We start from the raw sequence: 23,321 nt of genomic DNA, 5'->3' as shown, positions 1-23,321 counted from the left end.
ATTACACAAGACAAACACAGGCTAACACAAAACAAGGGGCCCATGAACTAATCTAGCCGTAGAAATCAACACAAGGCTAACCCACGTGCAAGGCTTGTGTATCACAAGGAACAAGGAAGGCATTTGCTAAATAGATGATTTTCAAACAACAGATGAGATCCTCTGCTCCAAACCCCCCCGGTGATGAGACTTTACTTGATCAAATGGAGCGAGAACAGACACACACTGGGCTCCAGAACATGTTGCAACCTTGAACTCTACCAGAACACAGATCCTGAGCCTGATCCCAATGCCCACCTCTGTGCTGTTATCTTTTCCTTGAGGTGCATCTCTAGGAGGTCTTTGTATGGGGACTTCTTCAGAGCTTTCATCAGTTTCACACAAACGTCAGGAAGGTGTTCCATAACGTGGACATCACTGACACTGAAACCTATGCTCAAGGGCTCATATAGGATTTTCACCAAGAGTTTCATAAGGTTTGTATTACACAGATATTTCTCAAGAAGCTGTAAAAGATAAGATTAGAATAAACACACATCTGTTATGAAGTCAGGATTTAGATTTTCACTGTAGTGTAAGGTCCATGAAGTTGGAAATTTTTGCCTCAGTAGACCAAGAATTGGCAAACTTTCTCTGTAAAGGGTCGGACAACAAATGTGTTTAGCTTTATGGGCCATACGGTCTCTGCTGCAACTACTTAACAAACTGCAATGACAGTGTGCAAGCTGCCATGAACAGTACGTGAACGAGAACCTGGATGTGTTCCAATAAAACCTTCTCTTTTAAAATGTTTTATTTATTGATTTTAGAGATGGCGAGACAGGGAAAGAGAGAGAAACATCAATTATCATTCTACTTATTTATGCATTCATTGGTTGCTTCCTATATGTGCCCTGACTAGGGATTGAACCCACAAACTTGGCGTATTGGGACGACATTCTAATCAACTGAGCTACCTGGCCAGCGCTAAAACCTTCTTCTCAAGAGCAGGCAGCTGGTTGGATTTGGCCAAGAGACCATAGTTTCCCAGCCCCTAGGTTAGGTTAATGCTATATCCATAGGACAGAGCCTGGCATACAGTAGGCACTAAGTATATATTAACTAGACAGACTGACTAAAGTTTGTTTACATAGTAAGCCAGATAGATACATTTATAAATATTTGCTAATTCATGTTTCCTAAGGTAGATGTTTGATTACAGTATAAAATGCAATATCCAATAAAAACTTAGAAAAATTATTTTTTAACTTATTCACACAATGAGCATCTGAAGTATATGCAAAGTTTTATTATTTTCAGGAACAGATAACTCCTACAGCAATAAAAAGTTCTAAGAAAGCCAAAACCACTTCTAATAGGTACTTTATATGTATTTTTCCAGTGTCAAGTGCTGTCTTCAAATTAACAGAGCAGCAGGAGTGACCCTACCTGCCAGCCTTCTGGGTAGATGCTGAGCAGCATGGTGGTAAATTCCATAATCCGAACGACAATTGTGCATTTGCTGTAATTATATCTTTCTTCTTCCTGTGGGCTGGGTCTGTTACCTGTCGCCCCAGTGCCAAAGCCCTTCTCAGCTGCCATAATATCATGCATAGCAATACTTTCTAAAAAGAAAGCCACTGCTTTCCAAAGTGAAGACTCTGTTTCAGTACCTAGAAAAAATTGCATTAAAGTATCAACATTTGTTTTCTTCTAACTCTAATGAAGTAAATGTAAAATTTCTTCTTTAAAATATGTTTTTTAAATTGATTTCAGAAAGAGAGGAAGGGAGAGATAGAAACATTCATGAGAGTAACATCGACATCAATCAGCTGCCTCCTGCACAAGCCTGAAACCTGGCCATGTGCCCTGACCAGGAATCGAACCTGTGGCCTCTTGGGAGCCCCAAAGTGGCAATTGAAAACAGTGATGCCCATGTTGAAAGAATGAGTAAAAGTAATGACTAAGAAATCCTTTTATAAGTCTGATGGTTTTCCATTCTCGTTTTCTTAAAATTTAAGAAAAACTAACAAAACTGTCAAATCGTTTAAAATAATTTTGATGATGCCCTGGCCAGTTTGGCTCAGCGGTTAGAGTGTCAGCCTATGGACCAGGGAGACCCGGGTTCGATTCCAGCCAAGGGCACGTACCTAAGTTGTGGTTCATCTCTGGCCCTAGTTGGGATTGTGCCAGTGGCAACTGGTCAATGTCCTCACTCTCTCTCCCCCTCCCACTCTGTCTGAAGGTAAATGTAAAAATATCCTGGGGACTTCCGGTCAAGATGGCAGCATAGGTAAACATAATATCGCGTCCTGCCACAACCACATCACAGTTACAACTAAACTACAGAACAACCATCATTGAAAACTGCCTGAAATCAAGCTGAATAGAAGTCCTACAACTACGGAATTAAAGCAGCAGCCACATGGAGACCGGTAGGAGGGCAGAGGTGGAAGGGCTGGTCCCACACCCACATGTGGCAGATAAACATCAGGAGGACACCTCGACTGGGAAGGTCCTCCCTGTGGACTGAGGGGTCCCCGTCCCACACCAGGCACCCAGCTCAGGGTTCCAGTGCCAGGAAGGGAACCCCCATAACTTTTGGCTGGAAAAACCAGTGGGAACTGAGGCTCAGGGAGGCTGAGGCAGCTGGAGCCCCAGGCAGCCTCTTAAAGGGCCCATGTACAAACTTTTCTGACTCACTCCCTCTAAGGCTTGGAGGAGAGGCAGCTTGAGGGGTGCCACAGACGTACAGGGAACTGAGCTGTTTTGCATTGGAGCAAGAGCTGGAGAGGAGGCTTTCTCCAGGACAAATGTGCTGTCAAAGAGGCCTTTGTTCCTTTGGTGAGCCCTTCCCTTGGGCGGCAGACAGCCGCCATATCTGGGACTCCAGCAACCTGGCTCACACTGGTTGCCCTGACCTGGCGATTCCCTGAGGCCCCGCCCAATCCAGCTTTCAGGCCCACCCAAGCGCTTGCCAGTTGCTTTACCATAGGATTGGCCAGTCTTGGATCCTGCTTCTGGTTTTCCTAAATTCTTTCAAACAAGCAGCATCTGGTCTCAGCTAGCCCCATACCTCTCATTAAGTAATACACAGAAACAAACACAGAGAGGCAGCCAAAATGAGGAGACAAAGAAACAGGTGCCAAATGAAAGAACAGAACAAAGCCCCAGGAAAAGAACTAAGCAAAATGGAGATAAGCAACCTAACAAATGCTGAGTTCAAAATACTGCTTATAAGGATGCTCAATGAACTCAGTGAGAACCTTAGTAAACTTAGTGAGGGCCTCAAGGGCATAAAAATGGACCAGTCAGAAATGAAGGAGGCACTAACTGAAATAAAGAATAATTTACACAGATTCAATAGTAGAGTAGGTAAAGCCAAGAAGCAAACCATCGATTTGGAATATAAGGAAGCAAAAACAAAAACAAAAACAGCCAATCAGAACAGCAAAAAAGAAAAAAGAAAAAAAAAAAAAAGAATCCCCAAAAATGAGGATGGTGTAAGGAGCCTCTGGGACAACTTCAAGCGTGCCAACATTTGCATCTTGGGGGTGCCGGAAGGAGAAGAGAGAACAAGAAATTGAAAACCTGTTTGAAACAATAATGGCAGAAAACTTCCCTAACTTGGTGAAGGAAACAGACATACAAGTCCAGGAAACACAGAGAGTCCCAAACAAGATGAACCCCAAGAGGCCTACACCAAGACACATCATTATCAAAATGCAAAAGGTTCAAGACAAAGAGAGAATCTTAAAAGCAGCAAGAGAAAAGCAGTTAGTTACCTACAAGGGAGTTCCCATAAGACTGTCAGCTGATTTCTCAAAAGAAAATTTGCAGGCCAGAAGGGAGTGGCAAGAAATATTCAGAGTGATGAAAACCAAGAACCTACAACCAAGATTATTCTATTCTGCAAAGCTGTCATTTAGAATCAATGGCCATATAAAGAGTTTCCCAGACAAGAAAAAGTTAAAGGAGTTCATCACCACCGAACCATTTTTATATGAAATGATGAAGGGTCTTTTTGAAGAAAAAGATAAAATATATGAACAAACAAAATGGCAATGAATACATATCTATCGGCAATTGAATCTACAAACAAAATGAACAAGCAGAACAGAAACATTCTCATAGATACAGAGAACATTTTGCTGGTTGCCAGATGGGAAGTAGGTTGGGGCAATGGGTGAAAAAGATGAAGGGATTAAGAAGTACAAGTTGGTTGCTAGACTGACAAACCTCAAAGGGAAGGGGGTTAGGGGGTGGCAAGAAATAAACCAAAGAACTTATATGCATAACCAATGGACACAGACAACAGTGTGGGAAAAGGCAGGAGGGGTGCGGGAGTGGGGAGGAGGGGGTCAACGGGGCAAAAATGAGGAACATCTGTAATACATTCAACAATAAAGATAAATATATATATATATATATCTCCTCAGGTGAGAATTAAAAGATAAATAAGTAAATCTATAACTTTAAAAATAATAAGAGTAATAATTTTGATGACAGGTCACTATGTATTCAAAGAATTGAGAGAAAATACATTAAGAATTACATTCTCAAATATCAACTATTCTTGTTGATGATGAAGTTTATTTTTTAACTTTGTTTTTTTCCTTTTTATTGAATCTACTGGGGTGACGCTGGTTAACGATATTATACAGGTTTCAGGTGCACAGTTCCACAGCACATCATCTGCAAAGTGAAATAAATACCAACTATGTTTGACTATAGCAGACCATGAGCTGTATAACACATTCCAATCACAGATAGGTTAGATCTGGAATAAATGGGTGTTTTAGAATTATTCAAATATGGCACTTGTCTACGTGAACAAGTTGTTTTAGTACTAAAATCTAAACAAACCAAAAGTATAATTCTAACCATATAATTTTACTTTTTATGTGTAATAATTATAAAAATGTTTATTATGTTTATGTTGTTGTGGTGATAATGAATGTAATGTGCCCTAATAACAAATGTAATGATAACTCAACACAGAAGAAACCTTTAAACAAATAGACCCTTTGATTCCTAAACATAGGTAGGATTATACATAAAAACATAAGACTTTAAAATAAAAATAAAAATGTAAGGAGTACAGAATAGTAATAATAATTCAGGGACTTTGCAAAATTTCCAGTAAAGAAACTGTATTTTAAAGCTGCTGATGTTGAATATAAAACTATGTCATTTAGGTTCCATTGAGTAAATTTTTAAGTTTCTTTTTAAAAAGCAAATTACAGTATAGTATGTATAATCGTCCATTAACAAAAAAATGAAAATTAGAAATATTATATATATATATATATATATACACATAATATAACATGAAGTCTAGAAAAAAAACACTAGACTGCAATGTTTATCACTAGGAAATGTGATTAGGAAAGAGGTTTTGCATATTTTTTATGTTTTTCCTTGTCTAAATTTTCAAAATTAGGATATATGAGAGTTCTTAAAACAATAAATTTAAGGTACTATTGGCAACTAAACAGCTATTGCTCTTTTTTAAAGTTTCACAGATTTTTGACCTATCATTCTGAGAATCTTATGCTAAAGAGTCAGACTTCCTCAGAATGGCATTAAATCTGTTTTCCTGAACCCTAACAGGTGTGTGTACACACCCATTATACATTCCCTACCATGTCTGGCTCTACCATTCTCAAACTAGAAGGAAAATAACACGGTTCTTTTCTCCCGGATTCCTGTAATATGAACTTCACCTCTGAGAAAATTAAAGAGAACGGTAGTTCCTTTAGTCAGCTACTACCATCACTACAGGAGATTCTCCGCCTATATTAAAGGAACAGAACATGTCTGAGTCTCTCTCGAGAGGACTTAAGTGCAGTCTCAGAAGACTAACTTGTGCCTGCTCAGAGAACCAGGAGGCAGTGAGCACAGCTGTCAGCCAGCAGTCAGCTCCAAATGCTCTACCCTAGGAGAAGTATCCCTCCCACAGCCTCCTCCTGCTCTCACAGGTCCACTTACGTCACTAGAAGAATGGCGCCTGCCTACCTTCTTCCCACCATGCGAACAAGGTTATTACCTACTACAATAACAATGCTTAAGGAATTTAAAGAAAGAAGAAATGCAAAGACACATTATACAGAAACAGGAAACATGAGCATAAATCCTAAAATCAGAAAGAAATCTTTTAATGTACTTCTTAGAAACAAAAACCTCAAAAGGTTAACGTTATAAAAGGGTCAAGAACCTATGGACAGGACACAAAAAGCAGGTTTCTGCAGCCTCTGCTGTGCCACCTGTACCCACACCCTCATTGTGAGGTTAAGAAGGCAGGTAAAGCTCCGCACAGTACTAAACAAATGATATGTTATCACCACTGTTATTGTTATTTTGCAACAGCAGCAAACTGTCTAATCAATAACCCCACTGATCTCTTCCCCAGAAAGACTCCTGGCAGAACTGAGCAACACTAACTTAAGGGGTGAGTTCTACCTACCCAGGACCTCACGTGCGTCAACGGTCTTCTCCTCAATGAACGTGTTGTAGCACTCCAGCGCCGCCAGAAGCATGTCCATCCACTGCAGGGCGGCTCTCAGACTGAAGGGCCCTTGCAAGTGGAAGAGTGTGGGCTGAGCAAGGATGCCTGACTGCTGATCACAACCTCCTCCTCCCCCTTCAAACGTGTTTCTGAGAAAGGAAGCATCTTTTTCCTTCATAATATCTTTCAGCCATAAAGAAGGGGATTTGTTGCCTTAAAAAAGAAACAAGATTAAACACACATATGAATAACTGTCACATAATTAAAATTACTTCATCTAATCACTGTTCCTAATTAGAAATGGCATCCCCCAATAACAAAAAAAAAAAAAAAAAGAAAAAATGTCATGAGAACAGAGCAAGACTGGCACTGCACTATATTTCAAACACAATTTTCCATAAAAGTCCCACATAACCGATCTACCAGAGCAGTAAGATTTCAAAATGATACAAGGTCGTCTTTTTTTAACTATAGTACTCACAGCTTGTTTCACTATAATTACTGCCAAGAAGTATTTCCATCAAAAGTCATTCTCTCCAGTTTTTTTAAACATTATAAAAATAGTTGGACACCATTTGAATAGCTATAAACTTCAAGCCCTTTCTTTTGCCTTTTTTCTTAAATATTATTCTTTCAAAAAAAAATTTTTTTTAATCCTTATCCAACGATATTTTTCCATTTATCTTCAGATAGAGTGGGAGAAAGGGAGGGAGGAAGGGAGAGAGAGAAATATCAATGTGAGAGAGACACATCGACTGGCTGCCTCCTGCACGACCCGACCAGGGCCGGGGACGAACCGTAACCAAGGTACGTGCCCTTGACTGGAACCAAACCCGCGACTCACTGGTTCACGGGACGACGCTCTAACCACTGAGCCAAACCAGCCAGGGTTTATTATTCCTTTTTAATAAAATAATTTAAGGAATAAACACACAAAAAACACTGTGACTCTTAAGTTCCTATCCTGGCTGTGCCACCTCTCAGCTCTAGGAACCTGGCCTCTCTGGTGTCTCAGTTTTACTTAAACATGAATGAGAATCATAACAGTATTTACCTCTGACGTTATTACAAAGATTAACTAAATTAAAGTTGTTAATATTTTTAAAAGTGCTTAGAATAGTGTCTATCATACAGTACGTGTGTTGTGTTGGTTAAATAAGAGTCAAATGATCTGCTGGTAAAAAGATACTTCTTTTGAGTATTAATCATTTCTAAATTAAAGAAAACAATAAAATTGTATTTTGTATTCTCTAACATGAAAGGCTATGAAAAGTCAAATCATTTTGAGTCTGATGAAGTTAGTGAAGAATCCAAAACAGTAATATAATTCTGATGTATTAAGAAACAGTTTTTCTATTTTGTCAAAAAATACCTATCACAAGTTGTATAAATAAAAGATTAATATTATGTTTTCAGGTTTTATTTTAGAAAGAAGTATTAAACCGTTCTATTATTTTCACTAAGAAAAGACATAGAAAATGAAATTATAATAATGAGTGAAAATAAGATACTTAAATTGTACATCAAGTGCTAGTGAAAGGGACAGAAAGTATAAACATAAAAGACCCAACAAGACAGCTCTAGAGAAGGAAGAAGACAAGAAAACATGAGTAAGAGAGACAAGCCTGAGAAAAACGGGACAGCACGTCTGGAGAGCTTGGGACCTTCCCAGCTCTCTACTCTTTTTCATTATCCTCCTCATGACTGTGGCTGTGTGGCCTTCTGCCTTTCTGTAGATGTTCCCATTCACTGAGTCTCAGCATCCAGAAGGCCCTGTTACTACATTCCACTGATCTGGGTGTTGATGTGCCCAGCACCCCACTCATGGTGCAGGACCTCAGGACCCAGGAACTCTGATCTAAAGAGATGCTTAGCACTGTCCCTTCAAAACCACTGGAAGAGAAGAAAGAGAGGAGAGAGGCAGATGCACCATGAAAGGACACAGAAGAGGTAGTCAAGGAATGCTTATTAATTTCATAAATCTGTATGTTGATAGCAGAAAAGTTCACATACTTGGCATTGTTAGTTTAACAAAAACAATTCTGAGAGGTAGAGCTCATTTATTTCACTGAAAATATACAAGGTCCCTATTAGAGACAATCGAGAAGAACAGCAATAGAAATGCCTGGGATCAGTCAAGTTGACATCGCTGGAAATCATGTGGGCCACAGAGAGCCAGAGACTCAAATATGAAGTAGTGTGTGCCGATGAGTAGTTCTACCTATGTAATATTTGGGCCTCAGATTCCTTTAAAAATCGTGAAAACTTGCCCCACCCCTCCACCCACCCACTCTTCACTGCCTTTACGGGATTGCTGTTAAGAAAGATTTAACTATAAAACAAACTTTAACTAAAAGCAAATGTAAAATAACAATTCTCTAAATTAAAAATATAAACATACGTTTCTACTACATAAAGTTATAGTCCAGTAGATACTTTATATTTGTATACCGTATATAATACACAGTATGAATACAATTATAATATACAGTATATAACATTACACTATATTCCATAATACAAAATAATACAGAATCCTTTTAAGTTTTAAAAGTACATAAAGTAATTTTTACCTCTTCAGCCATGAAGAAAAAGCCCAAAAGAACTCCACCCTATTTTCGAGAGAGAACTACTCTCTATCATGACTTGCAGTGCACGGCCAGCTCTCGTACCCGGGTGCACATGCCACGGCAGGCACATGCTGATTCTCTGTGTGATTCACACAGTGCACCCCAAGGGTGAGCCAGGGCCGGAGCTGCCCTGAGGCACAGCTTTCCCATGCCAAACCTACCAAACCTGGGGCTGAACTTACTGGAGAAAACAGAACAATAGATTTTTTCCTGAGAAGCTTAGTAATTATTTCGACTCTGTAAGTACAGCTTAATGGTTTAGTGCCATAATTATTGAAAAGCACAGGTCCACTTCTTTCCTTTAGTATCACAATGATCAGAGATCATTCAGAATTAGGAGACTGGCAGTTTCTTATTGGTTACATATTGAAATAAGATAACTACTTTATTTCATTAACTAAATTTTTTAATCTTAATTAAATATCATGTTGACAACTGCAATGGTAATCTAACTCTTCTTTATTTCTTTTCAATGGGATGGAAAAGCAAAAATGCAATGGAATAAAAAAAGATACTGGGAAATTTTAAATTTACTTCCTCTGTGCTATTTGACTAACATCAAAACAGCATTTTTCTTTTCTTCTCTAAATCTTTGAGAAATGTACAGCCATAATTTATCACTTGTCATACAATTGATCTGCAATGATTACTAAACATACTTATTTGAAACATATTATTTGTTACATTCATGTAAGTAATGGAAAGAACACATTTTAAATAACTACGCATCTCTCAACTACTAGTAAAGCAAACCCATCAGTTATAGAGCATAAAGATGCACCATACCTGGTAATAAAGGAACAAATTTATAAAACAGTTCTATGGATTTGTGTCGACATTCGGTCTGGGGCCTCCCACAATTGGCTAAAAGCCACTGGACCATATCCAATAAACACAATGATGCTGCAGGTGGAAATCCTCTAGATAGAGATAATACATGTTATATAATATGCAACCCAATATTTAGCATTTAACTGACCAAAGACTCTAGATGTCAAAAACTCAATTTTGCCACACTGATACTTGTAGAAACTTCATTAAAAGGCATTTAATGTATTTTTAATGTATTTTCATTAGAATACAATAAAAATGTCACAGGTTAAATAGCCCTAAGTGACATTTATCTTCTTCTTTTCCCCAGGGAAAAACTTAAAAGCATTTCTTAAAAAAAAAACAACAGTACCAAGTATTTTCATGGTTCCTTTACATTGTACTTTAAAACAAAAGGGTATTGCCCTGGCTGGTTTTGCTCAGCAGTTAGAGCATTGGCCGGAGGTCCAGAGAGACCTGGGTTTGGTTCCCGCTAAGGGCATGTACCTCGGTTGCAGTCTGTTCCCGGCCCCAGTTGGGGTCGTGTGGGTGGGAGCCAGTCGATGTGTCTCTCTCACATTGATGTTTCTCTCTCTCTCTCTCTCTCTCTTCCTTCCTCTCTCCCTCTTGCTCTATCTGAAGATGAATGCATAAAGTGTCCTCAAGTGAGGATAATAAAATAAAACAAAAGGGTGTTTAAGATCTAAAGCAGTGCTCTTCAAGTTGTAGTCACTGGACCTGCTGCCTCAGTATTATCTGTAAATGTGGCAGAAATGCAAATTCTAGGCCCCACCTCAGACCTATTGAAAAAATTCTGAGGGCAGGATCCAGCTACCGGCTCTGTATTCTGATACATGCTCAAGTCTGAGAAGCTATGATTGATTGACTATTTTTATCTTCACCCGAGGACATTTTTGCATTTATCTTAGAGCGGGGAGAGAGGGGGCAAGAGAAAGAGAGAAACATCGACGTGAGAGAGACACATCAAGTGGTTGCCACCCACACAACCCCACTCGGGCCAGGGACAAACTGCAACTAAGGTACGTGCCCCTAGTGGGAACAGAACCCAGGACTCTCAGGTCCACAGGCCAACGCTCTAACCACTGAGCCAAACCGGCCAGGGCTGAGAAGCTATGATTTAAAGAGATGTAAGTTAATGGTAGAATCTGGAAGAACACATTTTAAAACAGAGGACGTATTCATATCCAGTCTGCAGGGGCCAGTTCTTATACAGAGCAGCAGACACCCGAGTGCCCTATACAGATGCAGAGGGGCTAATGTGTGGCACACCCCATCCTGTCTGAGGAGACCAGCTGGGATGGAAATGGGAGCAAAGACCAAAATCCAGTCAATCACCCAGCCTTGGTTGTGAGCAGCTTCATCTCAAAATCCTATTTCAATGTTTCAGTTCTTACAGTTCAAATTTACTCCAAAATCGTTCATGCATATTCTAGTCAAATAATTCCACATCAAATTAGTATTCAAATTAGTGCAGATAAAATAAATTATGTTACAAAACTAATTTTCAAGTTGTATTCACTGTCCCAACCAAAATCAAATATATACCTTAAGCCAAGCAATTTCAAACATAAAGCTTTTTAATGTCTTTGGAAAATTGACTCTTCCTATTTCCACACATTACTTATTTACAAAATTAACTCTTTATATTTCCACATATTCCTCCCAAATTCTTCTTTATTAACTGAGAATTAGTTTATGTTGGGGAAAAAATGAGAAATGAAGCAATATCACCTACCGTGGACAACGTCGTTTTTTTGCCTCGTTTAAAGAAACATACTTCTTTCCAATGATGTGCCTTAGGTGCTCAATGGCATCGTGACACTGCTGCACTGTGCCTATTCTCAAGTACAAAAATATATTTCCAAAGAAGATAAATGCTATTAATAAATTAGTATTACAATTTTATCGGTGTAGTTTTTAACTAGAAGTAATTTTACAATAGTTAGTATTTTTTCATCGCTCAGAATATAAACATTAAATAAATGACTTACATTGCATGTCCAAAACCAAGACCCAAACCCAGATGGACAATAATGTGGTGATTTCAGAGGTGAAGGGGGATGGGTGGAGGTGAAGAGTGCATAGAGGGGATAAAAGGTGATGAAAAATAAAATAAAAACAAAAAACAAAAAAGAAAAAAAGAATGCAAGATAGAATGATGTGTGCACACACAGCAATACCACACCCAGTTAGAAACTGCCCATGTGCCCTGCAGCCGGCCAAAGCACAGACTCATGTACTGGATATGAGATTGAAGAGACTTTGGATGTTTTACAAAGCCCACATACCATGCAAGGGCCTGTGTATCTCAATTTAAGGATCTTATTTAGGCGGTAAAAATAAAATACCCCCTAATGTAGGTTAAACTATATTATACCTTAATAATACCACCACTGTAGAAGAACAGAAATAAAATATTAAAACCATCCACAGATGTCTACTATTACTTAGGAAAAGAACCTTACACAACTTATTTTAGCCCATTACCAAGAAAAAGTTTCCTTTCTATGCTTTTTAAATATAGCAGTGATGTTTTAAAGAGTCAAGTTTCACTTCTTGAAAAAAATAACTTACATAAGATACAAAGATAAAGAAAGCAACAGTAAACTATATTAGGGCAAGGACTAAATTTTAAGCATTTTTGCCCATAGTAGGCTATCAACATGAAAGATATAATAGAGCTCAACCTGTCTTAAAAAAATAAACAGAAACCCAAATTTGGATAAACAAAAAAGAAATTCTGCCACCATGCAGGCATGTGACCTAGATCAGCTGCTTACGTTGTCTGGACCCCTGTGGCCTGACTAGTGTGCACACTGGATGGAGAGATCTCTAGGAAATCTTCCAGCTCAAAAATTCCATGATGTTTCTAACTGCTTCTGTACAGAAGTTAACTGTAAAGACTATCATTTACTATTCTCTTAGCTCCTTTAGTTTATTCAAGACTTAATTTTTTTATTTAATTATGGCCAAAAGATCTTTATCACAATCTTGTAATGACACCTATGTTCTCCTTTCTAAATTATCATTAGTGAGTTCGAAGACATCGACCACATCTCAGTGGCTATTACATCCAGCTTTCTTCACATTGTACAATCCTTGTCATCATAGCAACTGGTTGGCTTCCCTGAACTCACAATAAAATGGTCCCAACTACCCTGGGTGGGATCTCTGACCAATCAGGAGTGAAACTCAGTGGCCACCAGGGGTACATGGTGAGTCTTAGAGAAGGAGGGCATGATGGATGCTTTTACAAACTGGAATTGAGACACCAGAGGGATACATGTTCTCTTCATACTTGTCACCCTCAACAGGAGACGTGAGAAAAGCACACCACCTTGCGACAGAAGTAGCTGAGGCTTAACTCCTGAGTGAAAACGCTCTTGAGGCTTGTAAGGCAAACTGAATTGCCATGCAGAAGCCCGGAGGAGACCTACCTAAGGATTTCTCATCTGTGTGTGCTAAGGCCAGACTTTCCATATATATGACCAAGGACTCAAACACAAACTGTTCCACCAGAGACTCTTCTTCCCTGTAAAATAAAGAATTCCGATTTTCACATAAGAAAACAATAAAGCAGAAATGACAAGGGCAAAAAAGTAATGCTATTAAACCATACATTAATTAAATTTCTTTGTAAAAAATGGCTCAAATGGACTTCCGGTCAAGATGGCGGCGTAGGTAAACGCGGTATCGCGTCCTCCCACAACCACATGAAAGTTTCAACTAAACTACAGAACAACCATCATTCAGAACTGCCTGACAATGACCTGAATGGAAGTCCTACAACTACGAAATTAAAGCAGCAGCCACATGGAGACTGGTAGGAGGGCGGAGGTGGAGGGACTGGTCCCACACCCACTTGTGGCAGATAAAAATCTGGAGGACACCTCGGCTGGGAAGGTCCTCCCTGAGGAGTGAGGGGTCCCTGTCCCACATCAGGTGCCCAGCCCAGAGTTCCAGTGCCAGGAAGAGAATCCCCATCACTTCCGGCTGAAAAACCAGCGGGAACAGGGGTTGAGGGAGGCTGCGGCTGCTGGAGCCCCAGGCAGCTCCTCTTAAAGGGTCAGCGCATGGACTTACTTGGACTCACAGCTTGGGGCAGGCAGCTTGCAAGGCACCAGAGACATATGGGGAAGAACTGAGTTGTTTGGCATTGGGGCGTGGGCTGGAGAAGCAGCTTTCTCCTGAACAGACGTGCTGTCAGAGGCCTTTGTTCCTTTGGTGAGCCCTTCCCTGGGGCGGCAGACGGCTGCCATATCTGGGATTCCAGCAACCTGGTTCACACTGTTTGCCCCGCCCTGGTGATTCCCTGAGGCCCTGTGCCATCCAACTTTCAGGCTCACCCAAGATATTACCAGTTGCTTTACCATAGAATTGACCTGTCTTGGATCCTGCTTCAGATTTTCCTAAATTCTTTCAAACAAGCGGCATCTGGTCTCAGCGAGCCCCATATCTCTCCTTAAGGGGCCCCAGGCCTGGTACTAGAAGCAGTCAGCGTTGGTTCACAACTTGGCTTTTCCTGAGCACCTCCAAGCCCAGTACAAGTAGCAGCCATTTGCATATCACTCTGTAGCTTATGATTGGTGGCCCCGGGTAGAACACAGACAGTGGCTGACCTTGCCCCAGGGCCAGTACACCCAGTGGACAGCTTCAGACCACACTGAAACACCACCACCCAACCATCTCCACAAGTGACACACTCAAGGAGTGGACTCAGTGGGTACCAGAGCCCTGCTCAAGTAAGTCTTGCTCTGTGTGGTGGGTCCCTGCACAGTTGATCATCCAAGGTAGTCAGAAGTCGGTGGATAGTGGGCACAGCCAGTCCTTATAGCTGATCATCCTGAGTAAAACCCTCTCATTGATGTGCCAACAGCAATCAAGACTCAATTACAAAAGAAGAGTGTAAAGTCCACACGAGGGGTGCACCTCGAGGGCCCAGCTCGGTGATCAGGAAGACTGTGCCACTGGACCCTACAAGACACCTACCCTGGAAGTCCAGGAGACAAAAGCAAACACAGGGAGGCAGCCAAAATAAGGAGACAAAGAAACAGGTCCCAAATGAAAGAACAGAGCAAAACTCCAGGAAAAGAACTAAGTGAAATGGAGATAAGCAACCTAACAGATGCAGAGTTCAAAACACTGCTTATAATGATGCTCAATGAATTTAGTGAGAACTTCAATGAACTTAGTGAGGGCCTCAAGAGCAGAAAAAAGGACCAGTCAGAAATGAAGGAGGCACTAACTGAAATAAAGAATAATTTACACAGCTTCAATAGTAGAGTAGGTAAAGCCAAGAAGCAAACCATTGATTTGGAAACCATTATAAGGAAGCAAAAAACACCCAATCAGAACAGCAGAAAGAAAAAAGAATCCAAAAAAATTGAAGATAGTGTAAGGAGCCTCTGGGACAACTTCAAGCGTGCCAACATTTGCATCTTGGGGGTGCCATAAGGAGAAGAGAGAGAACAAGAAATCGAAAACCTATTTGGAACAATAATGGCAGAAAACTTCCCTAACTTGGTGAAGGAAACAGACATACAAGTCCAGGAAGCACAGAGAGTCCCAAACAAGATGAACCCCAAGAGGCTCACACCAAGACACATCATCATCAAAATGCAAAAGGTTCAAGACAAACAGAGAATCTTAAAAGCAGCAAGAGAAAGCAGTTAATTGCCTACAAGGGAGTTCCCATAAGACTGTCAGCTGATTTCTCAAAAGAAACTTTGCAGGCCAGAAGGGAGCGGCAAGAAATATTCACAGTGATGAAAAGCAAGAACCGATACCCAAGGTTACTCTGTCTTGCAAAGCTGTCATTTAGAATCGATGGCCATATAGTTTCCCAGACAAGAAAAAGCTAGAGGAGTTCATCACTACCAAACCATTATTATATGAAATGTTGAAGGGTCTTCTTGAAGAAAAAGATAAATATGAACAAACAAAATGGCAATAAATACATATCTATCGATAACTGAATCTACAAACAAAATGAACAAGCAGAACAGAAACATTCTCATAGATACAGAGAACATTTTATTGGTTGCCAGATGGGAGGGGGGTTGGGAGAATGGGTGAAAAAGTGAAGGGATTAAGAAGTACAAATTGGCGCCCTGGCCAGTTTGGCTCAGTGGTTAGAGCATCGGCCTGCGGTCCGGAGAGACCCGGGTTCGGTTCCCGCTAAGGGCACGTACTTCAGTTGCAGTTTGTCCCCGGCCCTGGTTGGTCGTGCGGGTGGCAGCCACTCGATGTGTCCCTTCACGTCGATGTTTCTCTCTCTCTCTCCTTCCTCTCTCTCCCTCCCACTCTATCTGTACAAAAAATGGAAAAATATCCTCGGGTGAGGATAAAAAAAGAAAAAGAAGTACAAATTGGTTGTTAGACTGATAAACCTCAAAGGGAAGGGGGGTGGTGGGTGAGAAGAAATAGGCCAAAGAATTTATATGCATATATGCATAAGCAATGGACACAGACAACAGTGTGGGAAAAGGCAGGAGGGGGGCAGGAGCAAGGAGGAACAGGTCAGTAGGGAAAAAAGGAGGAACATCTGTAATACACTCAACAATAATGATAAGTTTAAAAAAAATGGTTCAAATATATTAAAACATAAAGCAGCCTGTCTTGATCGAGTGGCTCAGTGATTGGAGTGTAGTCCTATACACCAAAAGGTTATGAATTCGATTCCCAGTCAGGGGACATACCTAGCTTGTGGATTCGATCCCCGGTTGGGGTGTGCACAGGAGGCAACCAATCGATGTTTTTGTTTGTCTGTCTGTCTATCTGTCTGTCTCTCTCTAAAACAGCGGTTCTCAACCTGTGGGTCGTGACCCCTTTGGAGGTTGAATGACCCTTTCACAGAGGTCGCCTAAGACTATCAGAAAACACTTATTTCCAATTTATGAAGTAGCAACTAAAATAATTTTATGGTTGGGGGTCACCACAACATGAGGAACTATATTAAATGGTCACGGCATTAGGAAGGTTGAGAACCACTGCTCTGAAATCAATAAAAACATATCCTTGGGTAAAGATTTAAAAACAAAACATAAAACATCCTAAAATACTTGTCCAAGAAGAAGACTTCCCAAAGACTACATAAACCAAAGAAGGCAGCACTACCGTTTCCTCTGTACACAAAGAAACCCTCCCTCCTCCTCTTCTATCTGCAGTTGCTCAGGGCACATAACCTTAGAGCTGCTGTTCTGACCACACTTCCACACAAGCCATTACAATTAAATGTAGTACAAAAGAAGATCTGACACCACATTTATATTCTTTCCAAATAAAGGAATTTTAAAAGCTTTCAACCTATCCAAAAATAAGTCAACACCAAGAGTTAACTTTTACAAACATATCCAGTAAAAGCAATTAATTCGCTCCGCAATGTCCATGGACCACCTACTGATACATAAACTCACGGGCTGGCCAAGGACAGAAGCCATATCTCTCACTGAAAAATATGTTCCTTAATAACACAGGACAGGTCTGGGCACTAAGTGTCATAGAAGTCCAGAGAAAACTAGAGTTCCAGTGTGGGAAGCAGTGCTGGGTCACTGCACCTGCTGGGAAGGAGCACTTTCCTGGAACAAACAAAACCAGAGAGTGGCGCTGGAGAATGGGGAAGACTTAGAATAAGAATTGCAAACTAGTATTTGGTTTGGCAGAAATATCACCCAAATCTGTTTTTAATGAGAATGGTTCAAGGTACACATCTCCCCTAGTGTTGAACACCCAAATAACTGGCACTGAAAACAAAGGTTTGGGCAAAGACATGGTGGGGGGGTGGGGGGGGGGTGGTAAAACACAGGAGTCAGTCAGCAAGCAAACTTCCAATACTAGAAGGCACATTTGGAAGAACAATTTGTGATGGCACTATAAAAGTTGGAATTAAAATGTAGAGGTCTTCAAAGGTCAGGCTCAGTACAAGTGTTTTTATCTTAGAAAAACCAGTTAAAGTAGGTAGATAGAAAAATGACATGATAAACTGACACTCTAAAACTGGGCTCTCCAAAGGTGTGCAAAACAGTTCATTATCCTGCAGAAAGGAAACCTAAGAACACTATATTATACAACATGTAAGATCTCAAAACATTGATCTCTCAGGTACCTTTTCTCAAAGAGCCACTAAGAATGTGTGTCTGTCTGGACAGAACAGACAGAACAACCATGACCATGTACTCGGAAGATTTTCTCCTGTTCATGTTGAGCCTGGATCAGCTGACAGTGCTGATTTATCCCATAGAGAATTGTGCTGTGACCTGCTCCTGATAAGACAGGGGTAGGACACTGGGAACTGAGAAGTAGAAAGTAAAGGGCAGTCCAACCCTCTGAAGATATTTCCCCCAGATGTCAATTGCTGGTCTACTGCACACTATTTCTGGACAGCTCTGCTTCCCAGGAGTAATGAGGGACCTTGTCAATCACTGTACTGTAATTCCTTGGAATGGTCTCCTGAAATCTCAGAAAAGCTGAAGCCAGTTTCTATTTAGCAGAGAATCTCCTAGGAGATTCCTCCACGTGGTTACACAGTCATGTCTGTGCTTACTGCTTTCCAAAACTCAAAAATATCGCCTTTAGGGTACATATAAAAATAATATGCGCCCTGGCCAGTTTGGCTCAGCGGTTAGAGCGTTGGCCTGCAGTCCGGAGAAATCCGGGTTTGGTTCCTGCTAAGGGCATGTACTTAGGTTGCAGTTTGTCCCCGGCCCTGGTTGGTCGTGCGGGTGGCAGCCACTCGATGTGTCCCTTCACGTCGATGTTTCTCACTCTCTCTCCCTCCCATTCTATCTGTACAAAAAATAAATAAATAAATAAATGCCCTGGCCGGTTTGGCTCAGCGTTTAGAGCATCGGCCTACGGTCCGGAGGGACCCGGGTTTGGTTCCTGCTAAGGGCACGTACCTCGGTTGCAGTTTGTCCCCGGCCCTGGTTGGTTGTGCGGGTGGCGACCACTCGATGTGCCCCTTTCACATCGATGTTTCTCTCTCTCTCTCTTCCTCTCTCTCCCTCCCGCTCTATCTTAACAAAAAATGGAAAAATGTCCTCGGGTGAGGATGATAAAAAAAATAATAATAATAATAATATGCACCCTAAAAATAAGAAGAGCAAGAGAACAAGTAACATAAAAGTCAGGAGAATGATTAATTCAGGGCAGGGGAGGTTCTAAAATATTGATGATACTCTATTTCTTTTTTTTTAAATATGTTTTTATTGATTTTTTTTTTTTAGAGAGAGAGGAAGGGAGACTGAGAGAGAAATATCGATATGAGAAACATCGATTGGCTGCCTCCTGCACGCCCCCTACTGGAGATTGAGCCTGCAATCCCAGCATGTGCCCTGACTGGGAACCTCTCAGTCATTGGGACAAGCCACTGAGCCACTCCAGCGAGGCAAGATTGTTTTCTTAATTTTCTTTTTGATAGTTTGTTATTAGTGTATAAGAAATACAACAGATTACTGTATGCTGATTTTGTATCCTGCAACTTTACTAAATGTGATTAATAGTCAAAACATTTTTTTGGTGGTCTTTAGGGTTTTCCATACATAACATCGTGTCATCTGAAAATAGCGACTGTTTTACATATATGTTGCAAACACTCTTCTGAACATATATATTACAATTTTTTAAAATTTAAAAGATAATGAAGTGGGTTCTTTGAACTCTACTCATTTTTCATACAAATGTTCATGTGTGCACAAACACAGCCAAGATAGATTCCTATCAATCTATCCATCCATTATCTACCTACCTAATCATCTATTTATTTTGTTTCATAATTTCTCCCCTCATCTTTATACCAACTGCTACTTCTTAAGAGAAACTATACTGACCAAATGTGGTTCCTCATTATACAATTACTCAGTAATCAGGTACCAGTACTTAAAAGCACTAATTTCAGGTATAAATTGTACATTTACCTCTGTGATTAATTATTATCTCTCTTCCTTAAATACAAACTTCATAAAGAGCTACATCTTTATGTCTCCAGTATTTGACAGTGTCTGGCACATAATATATTTTTAAAATTTGTTATAAAATTCATTACAATGATATTAGTTAAAACTATTATATAAGTTTCAAGCATATAATTCTAGAATACATCATCTGTATATTGTATTGTGTGCTCACTATCCAAAGTCTAGAATACTGTTACCATATATTTGCCCTCCTTCCCTTCTAGTAACCACCGTATGGTTTTCTGTGTCTGAGTTTTTGTTCATTAGTTGCTTTATACCCCCCAGATGATTGAAATCATACAGTTCTTGTCCTTTCCATCTGATTTATTTCCCTTAGCATGATACAGTATCCATCCATGTTGTCACAAATGGCAGCATTTCATCTTTTCTTATGGCTGAGTAGTATTCCACTGTACATATGTACTACATCTTCTTTATCTAATCACCCACTGAAGGACACTGAGGTTGTTTCCATGTCTTAGCCACCAACTCCTATAATGGATGTCCTCCTGGTCCTCTACCCATTTTTAATTGAATTGTTTGTTGCTGTTGTTGTTGTCAAGTTCTGTAAGTTCTTAATATAGTATTTTGGATATTAGTACCATATTGGAGATATTGTTTGCAAATATTTTCTATCATTCGGTTGGTTGCTTTCTTTTGTTTTCTGTTGCTGTCCAAAGGCTTTTTAGTTTGATATAGTGGCATTCATTTATTTTTGCTTTTATTTCCATTTGCCATTGTGGTCAAATTCATAAAATCCTCTCTGAGACTAAGGTCCATAAATTTAGTACCTATGTTTTCTTCTATATATTTTATTGTATCAGATATTATATTTAGGTTTGTGTATAGTGTCAAAAAGCAGCCAATTTTCATTCTTTTGCATGTGGCTTTCCAATTTTCCCAGCACCATTTATTGAAGAGGTTTTCTTCTCTCCAAATATTTTTGGCTCCTCTGTTGAAAATTAGTTACCCATTCACATGTGAGTTTATTTCAGGACTTTCAATTATGTCCCATTGATCTGTGTGTGTGTTTTGCTGCTAAAACCATAGTTTTGATTACTGTAGCTATGTAGCATAATTTTAAGTCAAAGAGTATAATACCTCCAACTTCGTTTTTTTTCTCAGGATTGCTTTGGCTAATCGGGATCTTTGGCAGTTTCATACAAATTTGATGGGGTTTTTTGGTTTTTTTTGTACTATATCTTTGAAAAATGCCATTGGAATTGGGATTTTGATGTCATTTGCTTTAACTCTGTATAGTGCTTTAGGTACTATGTCCATTTTAACTACATTTTTGTTCCAATTCATGAACACAGATATCATTCCACGTCTTTGTGTCTTCAATTTCTTTCAGCAACATCTTATAGTTTTCAGTGTATAAGTCCTTCATAGCCTTTGTTAAGTTTATTTCTAGGCATTTCATTTATTTTCTGTTGCAAATGCAAATTTAATTGTTTTTTCCCATTTTTTTTCCTGAAATTTCATTGCTAGTATATAGGAACACAACGGATTTTTTTACATTGATTTTTGTACCCTTCAACTTTCCTGTATTTACTGTTTCTAATAGTTTTGGGGGGCTTTTTGTTTTTTGGTAGCCTTTAAGATTTTTTTTATCAAGTATCATGTCATCTGCAAAAATGACAATTTACTTCATTCACAACTTGGATGCCATTCATTTGTTGCTCTTGCCTGATAGCTCAGGCTAGGACTTCCAGTTCTATATTGAATAACAGTGGTGAGAGTGGGTAACTTGCCTGTTCCTGATCTGAGAGAAAAAGCTTTCTGTTTTTTTGCCACTGAGTATGATATTTGCTGAGGGTCTGTCATATATGGCACACAGTATTTTGAATAAGTAATGATAAGTGAATGAACAAAGATAACTATCACTTTAGATCAAGGACTAAATTATCTTTTCTTGGATTTTCTAACAGCCCCTTCATTGGCTGTCAGTCTTGTCCCACTCAGATTCACACTTCATACAGCTATCGACAGGTGAATTTTAGGAGGAACTCTAACCATGCAGCTCCCTGTTCCCACTACTCCAGAGACTCATCATCACTGGGGGTGACCTATGTTTCTTAACTCGACAAAGGCTCCTGGCTGGCCTCACTATGCTCCCTGCCAAGCTTCAAACTCCACAGTTTATACAAATATAAAAGGTCTTTATCTCCTCATATACTACACTACCTATTTCACACCTGAAATGCTCTAGCTGATTTCCATTCTTCCTTTAAGTCTTATCTCAAGCCAAAATGTTATAGGAAGCCTTCCCTAATCTACTCAAAGTCGGTTAGATACCGTCTTTTGATGCTCCAAAAGAACCTATACTATGTCTTTTGTTGCATTTAAAGACTGCTGTAGTACTATGTTTGCATGCATTTCCCAGCAGTTTCTGACCTTCTTGACTACAACTGCAGTTTAATTCATTTTAATCTCACTCAAGATATTTTTCCATTGATTTTTTTAAGACAGAGTGGGAAGGAGGGAGGTAGAGAGAAAGAGAGAGACACTGATGTGAGAGAGACATAGTGATTGGCTGCCTCCCACAAAACCCTGACCAGGGCCGGGAATTGAACCCACAACTGAGGTAAGTGCCCTTGACCAGGAATCAAACCCAAGACTCATTGGTCCGCGGGCCAACGGTCTAACAGCTGGGCCAAACTGGCCAGGGCTAATTCATTTCTTTAATCCCTAGAAAATAGCATGGCATCTGGCACATACTAAATGCATGATATATGAGCACATGGACCATAAACACCAAGTCACTTTCCCAAATGACTACGAATAATTTAAAGAGCGTGTTTTACACTCTCTCCTGCATGTGGCTTACTTACCTGAATTCCCTGTAGATATTATTAAAAGCAAGTGATGCTCCTAGCCTCTTGAAAGCGCTGGGGTGAAGTGCATAGCTGTATAGTCGCTTGAAAAGTGATTTGGTGTTTACTGAACTTTTCTCCTGCTGCTGTGGTGTTGTTTGTTTAATGGACCATTTGAGGAATTCTCGAATACACCGACCACAAAAATCTCTCAAAGTGCTGTCAATGGGGTCCACAATTCCATCCTAAAACAAAGCATAAAAATGACAACTGAAAATCTTGGTCTTCCTCTGAGCATAACGAGAATGTTATAAAAATTCATTTACAGCACTATTCAAGAAAAATAAACACCAGTAACACTAATCTGTCTAGAATCTACACTCTAATAATTTCCATCTGACATAACAACACTTTCTTTTAAACTAATGCAGAAACTGAAAAATCCATTTAAAAAAGGAATACTTTAGTAACAATGAAGCAGTCTTTCTTTTCCCTGAAGAAACACAATGGCCACATCCTAGAAATTTTTGTTGTTGACTTGACCTTATAACAGAATCTGAGATGCTTTATTTATTAAGATTACAGAGCACAGACCCTTGTAAGT

At 39.8% G+C, this 23,321-nt stretch overlaps 1 protein-coding gene across 1 annotated transcript in view; it reads right to left on the bottom strand.

Moving 5' to 3' along the window:
• The window catches only part of PRKDC (protein kinase, DNA-activated, catalytic subunit), a 261,857-nt gene that overhangs the window by 169,665 nt on the left and 68,871 nt on the right, over positions 1-23,321 (bottom strand). Inside the window, exons 27-33 of the mRNA XM_036264464.1 lie at positions 22,736-22,962; positions 13,386-13,480; positions 11,684-11,783; positions 9,904-10,037; positions 6,446-6,700; positions 1,429-1,652; positions 298-506 (exon numbers count right to left, since the gene is read on the bottom strand). Coding sequence (XP_036120357.1) covers positions 298-506; positions 1,429-1,652; positions 6,446-6,700; positions 9,904-10,037; positions 11,684-11,783; positions 13,386-13,480; positions 22,736-22,962 — 1,244 coding nt within the window. The remainder of the gene's footprint in view (positions 1-297; positions 507-1,428; positions 1,653-6,445; positions 6,701-9,903; positions 10,038-11,683; positions 11,784-13,385; positions 13,481-22,735; positions 22,963-23,321) is intronic.

The sequence above is a fragment of the Molossus molossus genome, unplaced genomic scaffold, assembly GCF_014108415.1.
Source record: "Molossus molossus isolate mMolMol1 unplaced genomic scaffold, mMolMol1.p scaffold_m16_p_16, whole genome shotgun sequence".
Lineage (NCBI taxonomy): Eukaryota > Metazoa > Chordata > Mammalia > Chiroptera > Molossidae > Molossus > Molossus molossus.
The sequence above is the reverse complement of the archived record's forward strand: the minus strand, read 5'-3'. Positions and strand labels throughout refer to the sequence as shown.